General features: G+C 39.2%; 1 protein-coding gene across 1 annotated transcript; it reads right to left on the reverse strand.

The window, feature by feature from the left end:
* Positions 1–7511: 7511 nt before the first annotated feature.
* gcat (glycine C-acetyltransferase) lies at positions 7512–14484 on the reverse strand. Its single transcript, XM_044100508.1, has 9 exons — positions 14197–14484; positions 12535–12665; positions 11049–11150; positions 10813–10959; positions 9660–9814; positions 9385–9467; positions 8900–9071; positions 8087–8208; positions 7512–7987 (listed from the first exon to the last, which is right to left on the reverse strand). The coding sequence occupies exons 1-9, from the start codon at positions 14414–14416 to the stop codon at positions 7836–7838; spliced, it is 1284 nt and encodes a 427-aa protein (XP_043956443.1). The 5' UTR covers positions 14417–14484; the 3' UTR covers positions 7512–7835.
* Between the last annotated feature and the right edge of the window lie 349 nt (positions 14485–14833).

A 14833-nucleotide genomic window follows, 5' to 3' on the forward strand; every position in this document is an offset into this window, starting at 1 on the left:
ATGGCGCGAAATAGACAACGAAAGGGGCGGAGCTACAGACCAGCACGCGCTGCAGGAGATGCACGTGGAAAAAGAACCGAGTTAACTTTTAGTTCATGCATTTATGTCTGGTCTTGCCTCTTCTCTTCACAATTTTGGAAATGTCTTTTTTTTTTTTTTTTTTTTTTGCTTTTTGACTTCTACGTGTATTGAACCACGTCTCTCCCTTTGCTTTGAACTTATATTGTTTGGTTTCACTGACAACAGAAAAACTATTTTAAATTATTTAAATTTAGCCAAATTAAATAATCACAAATGCCGATCCACTAATCGAAGATCACTTGTTTCCATTTTTTTTTAAAAATAACTGATGTCAAACAATGTATAAAAACTATTAGATATTCCACTAAATATTTAAGCCATTAAGTATTGAGCGCTAGTAAGTATTATTAAGTATTATTAAGCTTTTTTCATAAAAACTGACTGGGTGTCTCACAAAGATAGAATTCTTTCTCCACCTTTCTGTCTCACACACGACAGTTAGCAGAGGATTGATTAGCATAGCAACGGAACACAGGAGGGGATTGGCTGCTGGTTAAGACTACAAATACGCATCACTGTAGTTCTAACACTCAGTTAACACTCGGTTAAAACAGAGGGCTGAGCTGCCATTTATAGGAAGAGTATGGACCTTACCAGAGGGGCCGCTTTTCATTGGCTGATGCCCATTCTACGTGGTTACGTGCGTGGCCGTCTCACAAACACGCTTCATTCTGAGATTGAAGTCAGAATTCTGACTTTAATCTCAGAATTCTTTTATTTATTTATTTTTTTTTTGTGGCCCTAGTCCTCCTCCGTACATTTAGAACTACGGGCTGTTCTGGCCAGTATTTAACTGATTTTACCCAAACACTGTTACTCATAGGATTAGTGTAGCCCCTTAAAATAAAGCTTACTAAAAATTTCAAAATAAAAACCTGAATATTCCTCTTAGGCCTTTCAGACAAACTAACGTCTTCAAACAGTATTTAGTCTCTCCCTGTGTGTTTCACTCACATGTCAGTTGAGCTGCTCTTTAGAACTACAAAGACGGAAGGTTAGAACTACAACATGGCGGAACTGTCAATTACTACAGAGGAGGACTGAGCTGGCCTTTAGAACTACTTGTGTTTTGAGCATTATAGAAATGATTTAACCCAACCACTGTTACACATGGGGTTTTTACTGAAGAGCAAACTTCCCCAGAGGTTTGCTCTTCAGTAAAACTAGCAGAATCCTCTGAAAACTCTCTACAAACTACTGCTGCATCTTCTCCAGCTGGAGAATCCAAGGAATCCTCCTCTGGATTCCCAGCTGGAGGAGAAACGGTGCACTCGTTCTCAGAGCTGATGTTATCCTCAGAGCAAACTTCTCCAGCTGGAGAAGGTCTGAAAAGATATTCATCAAACTCCTCGTATTCGATGCACTCGTCCCTATAATTATTTGTCTCAAATTTTACGTGAGGAAGCAGATGGTTAACTACCTTCCTCACTCCGGTGGTGATCAAATAACCAGTAGCAAAACTCAATGGGAAGAAAAACGTTGCTAAAACTTTCTACATGGTAAAAATCACAGTGTTATCTCTTAAGGAGCTGCTAGTCTAGTGCCTGATGTTTAGAGATGAAAGCATTTATAACTCTAGATGTCATGGCAACAATGACGTCACTGTAGTTCTGGGGGAATGTCCTGCTTCTGGTCGTTGCTATGGAAACGGTCAGGTCAGTCCTTCATGACTCAAACTATTAACCCTTTGCAATTGAGTCACTTAATCATTGGAGGCGAACGATTAATCATGACGGACGTTGGAAGTTTATATTTCATGAGTCTGGAGATTAAAACGGATTTAATAGTTAAATATTAAGTTTAGATTGACAATGGTTTATTAAAACCATTAAGTTAAGTAGGTTTTTCATCATTCTATCAGGCTTAAAACTTTGAATCATACTTGACTTAAAAAGATCTTAAAAGTCAAATTAAATGTAACTTACAAGCATTTGCTGCTGCTGTTGCTGTAAAATGTGACGAGAAATGTTGCCTGCTTGGAGAAGAGCTACAAATAAATGATTTTGGTTTAATAACTTTATAACTCTGTTACTACAGAGGAGGGCTGAGTCAGCAGATAAAAAACTACAATGATGGAGGAACTCTGAGTTTCTCCAGAAGGAGGCTGAATGTTAGAATTACAGAACATCTGGGCATTTTATAACTGATTTAACCCAACCACTGTTACACATGGGATTAGTTTGGACCTTTGACATGAAGCTTACTGAAAATTTCAAAATAAAAGCCTTAACATTTTTTACATCAAGTAATTGCTATTTTGGGTTTATGTGACTGGTTTAAACAAACCACTGTTAGACATTGGATTAGTCAATCAATCAATCAAACTTTATTTGTATAGCACATTTCAGCAGCAAGGCATTTCAAAGTGCTTTACATCAAATCAAACACAAAATACAATGCAACATAGAATCAACAATAAAAACACAACATCAATAAATTTGCAATTGATTACGTTTCGAATACAACTCTAAACAGGTGGGTTTTTAGTTGAGATTTAAAGGAAGTCAGTGTTTCAGCTGTTTTACAGTTTTCTGGAAGTTTGTTCCAGATTTTTGGTGCATAGATGCTAAATGCCGCTTCTCCTCGTTTGGTTCTGGTTCTGGGGATGCAGAGCAGACCAGAACCAGAAGACCTGAGAGTTCTGGAAGGTTGATACAACAGCAGCAGATCTTTAATGTATTGTGGTGCTAAACCATTCAGTGATTTATAAACTAACAACAGTATTTTAAAGTCTATTCTTTGAGCTACAGGGAGCCAGTGGAGAGACTTTAAAACTGGTGTTATGTGCTCTATCTTCCTGGTTTTAGTGAGAACACGAGCAGCAGCATTCTGGATCAGCTGCAGCTGTCTAATTGATTTGTTGGACAGACCTGTGAAGACGCCGTTACAATAATCAATACGACTGAAGATAAACGCATGGATGAGTTTCTCTAGATCTGGCTGAGACATTAGTCCTTTAATCCTGGAAATGTTCTTCAGGTGATAGAAGGCCGTCTTTGTGACTGTCTTTACGTGGCTCTGAATGTTCAGGTCAGAGTCCATCACTACTCCCAGGTTTCTGGCCTGATCACTGGTTTTTAGTTGTAATAACTGAAGCTGTGCACTGACTCTAGATCGTTCCTCTGTAGGTCCAAAAATAATAACTTCAGTTTTGTTTTTGTTCAGCTGGAGGAAGTTTTGGCACATCCACACATTTATCTGTTCTAAGCATCTGTTCAGCGATTGGATGGGTTCTGAGTCTCCTGGTGACATCGTAATGTAGAGCTGTGTGTCATCTGCATAGTTATGGTAGCTAATATTATTTCCTGTTATAACCTGAGCTAGTGGAAGCATATAGATATTGAATAAGAGGGGTCCTAGGATTGAACCTTGGGGTACCCCACATGTGACCTTTGACCTCTTTGATGAGAAGTTTCCAATTGAAACAAAGAAATCCCTGTTCTTTATGTACGATTCAAACCAGTTAAGCACTGGACCGGAGAGTCCAACCCAACTCTCCAGTCGATTCAGTAAGATGTCATGGTCAACAGTGTCAAAAGCTGCACTGAGGTCCAACAGAACCAGCACTGTGGTTCTCCCACAGTCCGTATTTATATGGATGTCATTGAACACTTTTACGAGGGCAGTTTCTGTGCTGTGGTGAGACTGGAAACCAGATTGGAAGGAGTCAAAGCGGTTGGTTATCGTTAGGAAGCTATTTAACTGTTTACACACAACTTTTTCAATAACTTTGCTGATGAATGGGAGGTTGGAGATCGGCCTGTAATTCTGCAGTAGTGATTTGTCTAGATTGTTCTTTTTTATCAGTGGTTTGATTACTGTCGTTTTCAAAGCCTGGGGGAAAACGCCTGATGAGAGTGATGAGTTTACTATTTGGATCAGATCAGTAGCAACAACAGGCAGAACTTTCTTAAAGAAATGTGTGGGTAGAACATCCAGACAGCAAGAACTGGAGCTGAGTTGACTTATAATTTCCTCTAGGGTTTTATAATTAAGTAGTTGAAATTGGGTCATTTTTTCTGTATTTGTTTTGTTTGGGCACAGCGTTGGTACTGACTTTATAGTGGATGTGCAGATTAATCCTCTGATTTTTTGAATTTTCTCTGAAAAGAAACTGGAAAACTGGTTGCAGGCAGCAATAGACTGAAATTCAGGTGGTAACGTGATAGGAGGATTTGTGAGCCTGTCAACTGTTGCAAATAAAGCTCGAGCATTGTTAATGTTTTTGTTTATGACATCTGCAAAGAAGGCCTGTCTTGCATGTTTGAGTGTTAAATGATAGTAACGTAGTTTTTCTTTATAGATGTCATAATGAACGTGAAGTTGAGTTTTACGCCATTTTCGTTCTGCCCTACGGCAGAGTTGTCTTGCAGATCGAACTGTTTGTGCATTTCTCCAACTGGATTTATCATGTTTTGTGTGTTATTTTTGATTGTTTGTTTTGGATTTTAACTTGTATGTAGCCACGAGTTTCATGAATGTAGTGTGGCCATTTAATATGAAGCTTACGGTTTTTAAAAAATAAAAGCCTCAATATTCCTTTAAGGTTAGTGGTGGTGCAATATTAGCTTGTATTATCTTTTTCTCTCAGGTTAGGGAACAGTTCATTAGCATTAGCCTGTTACCTTAAATAAGCTTTTAGCTATTTTATTACTTACTAGCCATGTTTAGTAAACTGAATGGACTAAGTAAAATACAAACAACATGCTAGCAATGCCCCACATGCAACTGACATCATTCATGCTAACATTAGTATTTTGGTTAATTTCAGCTGATACACTTACTTTAAAATACTCAATGGCAGTGTTGGAGAAAGTACTAAATAAATATACTTAAGTAAAAGTACAAATACACAGACAAAAATGTAACCTAGTGGAAATAAAAGTCCCACATTAACGTTGTTACTTGAGTAAAAGTAAAAAAGTACTGGCTTTTAAAAATACTTAAGTATTAAAAGTAAAAGTACTTTCTGAATGCATTACTTAATCTCTAATACAATATCATTAAGTGGACCTATCGTATTTAATTTTAATACATGAAATATGTTCCATTTTAATGAACAATGCAACAGATAAATCATGTTTTTATTGTGTTTACTCTCTGTGACAGTTTAGATTTAGATTTGTGATTCTATGCATCATAATTTCAGGGATGGAAACATCTTGTCTCCTGTCCTCACATAGCATGAACTTCATCTTTTTGCCACTAATGGCATTTATTCTGAAAGAAATCCAACAGAAAGGGGATGGAAAGAAGGTGGATGAGGGAGAACATGCAACCAAGGAGCCACGTAGCAGTTTTGTAGTCAAGACCATCTAACCTGAGACCAAGACCAGCACCCCGCGCTACATGACACAATAAAATTAAATGCACCTTTCTAAATTGTTTCTCAAATTGATTTGAAAAATCCACATTCCCATAAAAACACCGATATTAAATACTTAGAGCTAAATAAATGTAACCAGTATCATTATCAATTCAAACTCTTCTTCATTTTGCTTTGCTTCCATCTCTGTGGCACAATCTGCAGTCGTTTCCTACCAACCCTAAAAGATACCGCCCTGGACATTCGCCCATATCACCCATGTCAGAAACCACAACTGTCTGCTCCATTAAACAGAGAAATTAAGGCAAAGCACCAATGGTAAACAACGCTCAACTATGAATACTGTCCAAGGTGCAATAAGCAAGAAGTAACCAAGTGGAAGGAGCACCGTGACTGTTCTCACCCTGTTCTTAACTCCTTCACTTTTTAACCAAAACAAAATGCAATGCGACTTGGATGTAACGACTAACGCGACGGTTTTGTAGAAATATAATGAAGTACAAAGTACAGATACTTACAGTAAAATGTAGTGGAGTAAAAGTCGAAAGTATCCATCATTAAATATACTTAAGTAAAGTACAGATCCATGAAGATTGTACTAAAGTACAGTAACGAAGTAACGAAGAACTTGTACTTTGTTTCTTCCCACCACTGATCGAATGTGCACAAAATCTTTTTTTTACTTTGGGAGGAAGCCGGAGTACCCGGAGAGAACCCATTCAATAACACGGAGAACTAAACCTGCCATGTTAAAAATCTGCAGCATGACAAAAGTAACAGGCTGTGACCTAAAATAAAATGCAGCATTTTTTCTTATCCAGACGTCTACGCTGACTTTTTGTCATTTGTGCGCGACGTCTTTTCTCCTCATTACAGAGGTCACAGCGTGGTGACGTTTCACCACCGGTATATTTCAAATGTTTTGCAAGCCGTTGCAGTTCAGCCGTAGTTAAATTGTGGTGCTGAACTGTCGGATTATGAGAGCAAACTTCCCCAGCCGGGGAAGTTTGCTCTTCACTACTACTAGAAGAATATTCAGAAATAGTATAATATACTGCTGCATCTTCTCCAGCCGGAGAAGTTTGCTCTTCGCTACAACAAGAAGAATATTCAGAAATCGTATAATATACTGTTGCATCTTCTCCAGCCGGAGAAGTTTCCTCTTCACTAACACTAGGAGAATCCTCAGAAAACTCTCTGCAATGTAATGCTGCATCTTCTCCAGCTGGACAATCCAGGGAATCCTCCTCTGGATTCCCAGCTGGAGGAGAGACGGTGCACTCGTTCTCAGAGTTGATGCAATCCTCAGAGTGACCTTCTCCAGCCGGAGAAGGTCTGAAAAGATAGTCATCAAACTCGTCGTAGTCTGTGCACTCGTCCCTATAACTATTTGGTTCAAATTTTATGTGAGGAAGGAGATGATTAACTGCCTTCCTCACTCCGGTGGTGATCAAATATCCCGTTGCAAAACCTAGCGGTAAGAAAAACGTTGCTAAAACACTCTCCATGGTAGAAATTGCTGTAAAACAAGTTATCTCTTAAGGAGCTTCTAGTCAAATGCCTGATGTGTAAAGATGAAAGCATTCAAAACGCTAGATGTTCTTTGATCTATGACATATATCTATGTCATAGATGATGTCATAGCAACAATGACCTCACTGTCGTTCTGGGGGAATGTCCTGCTTCTGGTCGTTGCTATGGAAACAGTCAGGTCAGTCCTGCATGACTCAAACTATTAACCCTTTATAGCTGAGTCACTTAATCATTGGAGGCGAATGATTAATCATGACGGATCCATGATTAATCTCAAGATCCCCCTCAGGTTAGTGCACCGCTGTAGGTGCTACAATAATATTAGCCTGTATTATCTTTACCTCTTTCGCAGAACGTTTGAAAACAAAGAAACACCTAAAAGGCCAGAAGTTTGTGACAAGCGTACGTAATAAAAAGTATATTCATGTCACTGATATTTGATACTGATATCAAGTATTTGGTACTTGATTTCAGACAAATACAAAAGTACGCAGAATCACAAACCTCTGCTTGATAATTCAATGATATGTTTTCCCCTATTTAAGCAGAAGCAGCTAAAAAAAAAAAATAATTTTTTTTTAAATTCAAAAGAAAAGTTTATTGTTTTGGCATAAAACAACCTATGAAATCATTATTATATTAGTTGTCAAACATCACTAACGATCGCACAAAAATCACATTCATGGATCCCAGAGAAACATCCTCTCTCTTATAAGACATAATGCAGCAGAAGTTGGATTTTCAGCCCTTACTGTTACAAATATAAACACCTACGCTCCGGCAGAAACACCAAAATGTAACATTCATTCTCATCGACCTACAGGCGTAACTAATGTTTCCGTCTCTGCTCTTCATCAGTAACAGGCAGCGTGAGCGGTTAGCTCCTCTTCCTCCTTCAGGAGACGACGCCGTGTTTCCTTCCCGTCTGGATGAAAGCGTCCACGCAGTGGTCGATGTCGTCGTCTGTGTGGGCCGCCGAAATCTGAACCCGGATTCTGGCTTTGCCCTTCGGCACCACCGGGTAGGAGAAGCCGATCACGTAGATCCCTGTTGGAGGAGGAGGAGGAGGAAGAAGACGGGTCGTCAGCCGAGGTTCTGCGTCAGGACCCACCCGTCGAGGGTTTCGCCCCGGGCGTTTCCGCTCACCGTGCTGCAGCATGTCGTCGGCCATCAGAGAGGCCAGCCGGGCGTCGCCCAGCATCACAGGGCAAATGGGGTGGGAGGAGCCTGCGATGGTGAAGCCCGCCTGCGTCATCTTGTTCCGGAACCTGATTGGACGATGTTCAGAAGAGATTAAAACAAAACACAAAAAAACCCACAAAGAAATGTGTTGGGTAGATCGATGGGCTTCGATTTTCTTAATTGGGCTGATGACATGTCAACCTTCAGACATGAAAATCAGCCAATGTTCCCTTTTTGCTGACAATACTCACCCCAATGCTGCCATTGAGCAACTTTTCAGCCGAAAAAATATAGTAAAAAATTAGTAATGCAAAAATTGGAATCATCTGGTTAGGGCTGGGCGATAAATCGATTTTAGTGATTAATTGAATTTTTGGGTTTCAATCTTTTTTTTAATTTTTGGGGGGGAAAATTTAAATTTTAAATCTTTTTTTTCCATTAATGCTTTCCTTGTGTTTCCATAGTTCAGAGTGATGTCAGTAGGCCTGTCACGATTACATTTTCTGGACAATATATTGGCCCAGACGTTACTGCGATACACGATAATATTGTTGTTTTGAGGCAATTTCCAAGTCAAAATAAAACAAGAATGAAGTCAAAATAATATTAATGGGAGAAACAAATTGTTTCATGAGAACTCAAACAAAAAAAATATTTTCTTACTGAATGGAATCAACAACGTTTTTCCGACATTAACGGAATACCGACAAAGTTTTTGCTCACACGCAGCTAAAAATGGAGGAAAAGTTGGCATGACGTCTGCAGGGCAAAACGCACCTCATGGTTTTGGCCGTCATGCTCTGCGCGATCTCGTTGGAGGCGAGCAGCAACTCCACGGCGCGGGTGGCACAGCCCACCACGGGGGGCGGGAGGGCGTTGGAGAACAGGTAGGGCCGGGACCGCTGCCGGAGCAAGTCAATGAGGGGCTTGGGGCCAACTGTGTAGCCACCTGAGCGAGAAGACATGGCAAAAGAGATTTATTTAGAATTTCTGTCCACGAAAATTCACACAAAAAACCCCCAAAACAACCGATCCACGTGTTATTTAAGCTAATAGGTTCAAGTGATGCCAACTCCCGCCAGCAGGAGGCAGCGGATCTTATTTTTACAACACCAATGAGGGAGCCTCATTTGATGTTTGAGCTCAGATTGAATTGTGGCCTCAGCCTCCAGGGTTCCCACTTCTCCACACATTTAAACTAAATCCGTTGGAGTCTTCATGCAGTCGAGTCATTTAGACGTAGACAGTGGAAGCAGACGTACCTGCTGCTCCTCCCAAAGCTTTTCCCAGAGTGGAGTTCACAATCTGGACTCTGTCCATCACTCCCAGGAGCTCGTCTGTCCCTCTGCACACCAAAACATGGACATTTAGACGTAGAAAGGGGGTTTCAGTGGGTTGTCGTCACTGAAAGGCGACAGTCAAAAAAAAAAAAAAAGGCTCAAATCCTCAATATTTCCTTTTTTATTTTTGATTCCAAGTGTCCAAATCTTCAGCAGCTGCACATCTCAGTTGTTCTTTGCCTGTATTTGTGCCTCACCTGCCCCGAGGCCCCAGGAAGCCGGTGGCGTGGCATTCGTCTATGAACACCATGGCCCCGTAGCGCTCGGCCAGGTCGCAGATTCCTCGCAGCGGAGCCACGTCGCCGTCCATGGAGAAGACGCCGTCTGTCACCACCAGGCGCATCCGAGAAGACTGAGGAGGGAAAACACACGAGAGCCTCGGCATCACGTGTCAAAGTCGAGGCTGGAGGGCCAGATGCGGCCTGCCGCAGCGTTTTACGTGGCCCCTCCGGACTCCACAGGTCGTCGGTCGCTTTGGTTTTTCACAATTCTGCAACCGTGGAAATTCACGCAAAATCTCCACATTTTTTCACGTTAATGCATAACAGACTTTTTTTTTGTTGTTTGAGTTTTTATCCATCATCTCAAGCACACTTGAGTTAACAAGCTGCAATATCAGTGGGGGGGAAAAAAAACCCCACACACAAAAAGTGAAATTCGATAATTACACAAGTTCAGGTCTGACATAATTCAGCCATTTTGATCAATAGTTTTGAAAAACTACCACTTGTGACTTCAGTCTAAAGGTCATTCATTCCTTTATGAAAATATATCCAATCAATCTTGAACCGTTTTTGAGTTATGGCTTCTTTTGGCCACCACCAACACTGCACTAAGTAGATATTCATCTTTTTGTTTCTAGTCCAAGTTGATCAAAGTTACCAAGGTAACATAACTAAGTTTGTTGCACTTTTTTTTCTTGCAAAAATGGTAAAAACTTTGGGCGTAAGTAATGCCAACTCCCGCCTACAGGTGGCAGTGTTTCTTTTACAATACTTCTGCCTCAATCTCACTTATTGTCAAGTTATAGTCATGGTGTTTGACACAAAGTCACATCTAATGCCATAAAATAAGTGCAAATATCACAAAATTCCTCATGAATATTTAGAAATCAGCATAAAATTTGTGATTTTTGATTGAAAAAAATAAAAAAGACAATTTAAAAAAAACAAACAATTTTGAAATCCTGGAGGGACTGATCAGTGCAAAAGATACTCAATATTATTTTAAGAACTACTTATCAAAATTGGAGACAGCCATCTATTCATATTTGAACTGTTCGTTAAAGGGTTTTATCAATATATTCGGGCACCTTAGGAGCATAACACACACACACACACACACACACACCTGAGCCTCTTTGAGCTTGACCTCCAGGTCACTGAGGTCCATGTGTTTGTAGCGCAGCCTCTTGGCCCGGCACAGGCGGATCCCGTCGATGATGGAGGCGTGATTGAGCTCATCTGACAGCACGGCGTCGTCTGGGCCCAGCAGGACCTGCGAAAGGTTGGTTCACGCTTTACTGACCACAGCGGGCGATGCTTCTTTTTGCCCCGCCCCTACCCGGCGAGTATCGATAGACATACTTCAAACAGCCCGGCGTTGGCGTCGAAACAGCTGGCGTACAGGATGCAGTCCTCCCGCTCATGAAACTCGGCCAGCTTCTGCTCCAGATTCTTATGCAGATTCTTGAAAAAAAAAAAGAGAAAAAAGAGAGACCAAAAAAAAAAAAGCTGCTTTACAGTTATGAAACCAAACGGCGACCTGGCAAAATATTAACTACAAACCTAAACACAACATAGGGATTTGCCAAATTTGGTATAAAAATATAAATCAACAAATAATAAATGTATTGCTTGATGAAGTAATGAATGTGCCAAATGTTGATTGCGTAAAGAAAGATTTTACATAAAATCAAGAAAATTATGGACATCCCTGAGCTTAATGAGGCTGTTAAAGAAAAAAAAACCAGAGTGTGTTCAGTCAGAGGCTTCTTCAGATTCGTTGTAATACAGACTGCTACAGGATATTCCTTTCCAAAGATTATTGCATCACCATCTGCTATAACTAAGAATCTGGAATTAAAATTAGCAACAAAATTGAATTTCTATGTCAAATCTATAACATATTTTGGAATTTGAATCCAAAAACTTTGATTATACAGCACAACACGAATCAATATAAATAAGTTTTTTCAACAGTATTAATAAGCATAAATTTCCATTTTATTTCCAGTCTTGTTTTATTATTTATTGTTTATATTTTCCTTATTTGCATCTTCTGTATTAATTTAATCTTACAAAAAAAATGTCTTAACTGTCACATTTTATTTCGGAACTTTTTTTTCATATTCTGTATTTAATTTTATGTTTACAGTCACTGAAAAAAACCCCATTATGCACTGATTCATTTTCCTTAATATTTTCTCTTTGCAGTTTCTCCCTTGCTTATTTACAGATTTTGTTATTGTTATTATTATTATTTCTATCTTCACTTTGGAAGGTGTAAAATTAAACAAGGGGAAGGGAGCAAAGACAAAATAATGAGATTAGTAAGAAAACAGAAAATGAAATAATGTTGAAAATGACAAACATTATTTCATGTCACAACAAATAATAAAATAAGTTGGAAATGCTCTTATTTTTATGAAATCTTTATTTAACGAGGAAGTGAAAAATTTATATATATATATATATATATATATATATATATATATATATATATATATATATATATATATATAAATGTAAAACCGATCCACGATCCACATATATATATGTAAAAACTCATCTAAAGAGTCTCTTTATGTTTTTTGGATGCAATATTTGGCACATTAATTACTTCATCATGCCATTTATTTCCTGAGAATTTTGGCAACATTAGTCCTCCATATTGAATTTCGTTTTCAGCTGGATACCAAGATAAATGTGCACTTTTCACATCACTCAAAATGATGCATCAATGGCCTCCCACTTCACAATCGTGCACGTTTTTATGTTGCTCTATGAATCCCAGAAAAGATATAAGAATTTAAGGCTTTTCTGGCTCTGAACGCATTAAGCACCGCCTTACCTGCGTCCCACAGATGAACCTCACAGAGCTCAGTCCAGCGCCGTGCGTCTTCAGCGCGTCTATTCCAGCCTGCACCACTTCCGGGTGGCTGGACAGGCCCAGGTAGTTGTTGGCGCAGAAGTTCAATATACCTAAAACACAACGTTTTTCAAATTAAAAAATGAAAAAGAGGAATAAATAATTTCACAATGAATGAAAGAATCTGGACGTTTCCCACGTGTGACAGTTTTGCGCATGTCGGGTCATGACCTTTAACAAGCGGGGGTCAATGTCTGGGAAGGGGGTCAACGCAGAAATGTCAGCAACGCCACAGTGGGTCTGCCTCGCTAGCAGGACGGCAACAAGGCAGAGATTAGAGCTGCTGTCATGGAAACTGAGCATTTTATAAACGGTTCCGCGTCACACAAAACAAAAAGGAAAAATCTGCGACAGTGGCGTCAATTAATAAGTCAAAGAAATCATATTATGTAAAGCTACACTAGACATTTTCACAAAAATCAAATAAATTCATAAACATCATAGCTGTCAGTTTTTCCTATTCATTTTGCTTTGTTTCAAAATGTTTGTCCAAAAACAAATTATATTGTCTTTAAAAAGTGTTTTCACGCACATGCCGCTGATGACATCACAGAAGGCAACTTTTTTATGGACATAAATTGTCATAAAAATGTTAAAACCTGACAAGCAAATTTAATTCAGTAATTGCATAATTTTTATCTAGTGTAAACGTGTTCTGCTTCTGATCATCTTCTGGTCTACTCCTAGAAAATATGGCGTAATATCAAAATTACCTTATCAAAAATAAAATAACTAGTCATTAGCAACATGTATCCATATTATAAAACAACAAATATACAAAAATTACTTAAAACAAGGAAAACTCAGGTACAGAAATCAAAAGGTGCAAAATGGTAAAATAGCCACCCCATGAATTGTAGTGCCTCTTGTGATGTCATCAACTCATAATACAAACAAAGCACTCAGCATTTTTTTCCTGCAGTGTTCCTACTTAAAAAGACATTTATGCTATGTTAATACATACAGTATTTCATAATCTAATTGGTTTTATTAGATTTGTATACCTGTTATTGAACAGAAAATACACCATTACAAAAAAAACCCCTTAATTTTTCCCCAAGAAAAATAAACAAATAGGTCTAGAGTTTACACAAAAGATGTAATAACAATACTATTAAAAACAATAATGTGTGCACTGCTTTTAATGCAGTCAGCTGCAGATTTTAGGAGCTTCTTGCATGGAAATGCAAAACTAAATTAAACTAAATTAAATTAAAACTTATAGGATATTTTTTAGACACTTTAGATATCTTTTTATTAGCTCTTCGTCATGTTTGGCTAAATTATAATTCCATTTTATCTTTAAACAGTTTGTGAAGCCCCCCGGTGACGGCGTACAAAAATAAACTACTAAAACAGAAGTAGTGCTCGTGTTGCTGCGCAATCTTGAGTACTTTGCTCAAGTAAATCTACTTTTCGAGAAGGCTCATATGACGGAAGCAGGACTTTTAAATGGTGTAGAACTGGATTGAATTTGACTTGTGAAACTTACTAAAGCTGAGTACAGCCCCCTTCATTTGGGCCGGGGTTTTTCGGGTTGCTACTTTATATAACTTGTGGATGTTGTAACCAGAAAGCACTCACTGCCACGGCTGCCTTCCACGTTGATTTGTGGACCCTGCTTGGAGGTAATGATCCTCTCCGCTTTCCACGTGCCCGCGGCTCGGATGGAGTCCAGCTCGTGCTCCAGTACTGCTTTGGCCTCAGCGACAGCCGCGTAGCTCCGTTTCAGAGCCGGTTCCGAGGACGCCAGGAGCCCCCGGGCCGGTTTTATCAAACTCCGAAACGCTGTGCCGAGAGACATGTCGCTCCTTTGCTGTCACGCAGCACTACCGTTGAGATTCTAGGCCTGCGCGATTGCGTCACCTAATGCTGATGGGTGTATTTGCTCTGGACCAATTATATGTCGCAGAAGAATAGCAGGTGGGTCTTTTCGTCCAATCAGACTCAGAGCTTTTTGAGTACGTTATGCTACGCTAGCCGGGCGTTTGTGAGATAAACTACAGCAGTAATAATTCATTTATCATGAAAATAATTCAGAGTTTTTTTTATTATTATTATCGTTTACTATAAAAACGCACAGTAATAACTTTTAGCGCGAGGTGTTGGTAATAATAACAATGTTCGGTGCATCTTCCTTATTAGCCTAACACGTAAACATAAACATGAACTCACGGTGACCCTTAAGAGCAAAAATGTTAGGCTTAAAGCATTTGCTTTA

Source organism: Gambusia affinis, linkage group LG19 (assembly GCF_019740435.1).
Source record: "Gambusia affinis linkage group LG19, SWU_Gaff_1.0, whole genome shotgun sequence".
Lineage (NCBI taxonomy): Eukaryota > Metazoa > Chordata > Actinopteri > Cyprinodontiformes > Poeciliidae > Gambusia > Gambusia affinis.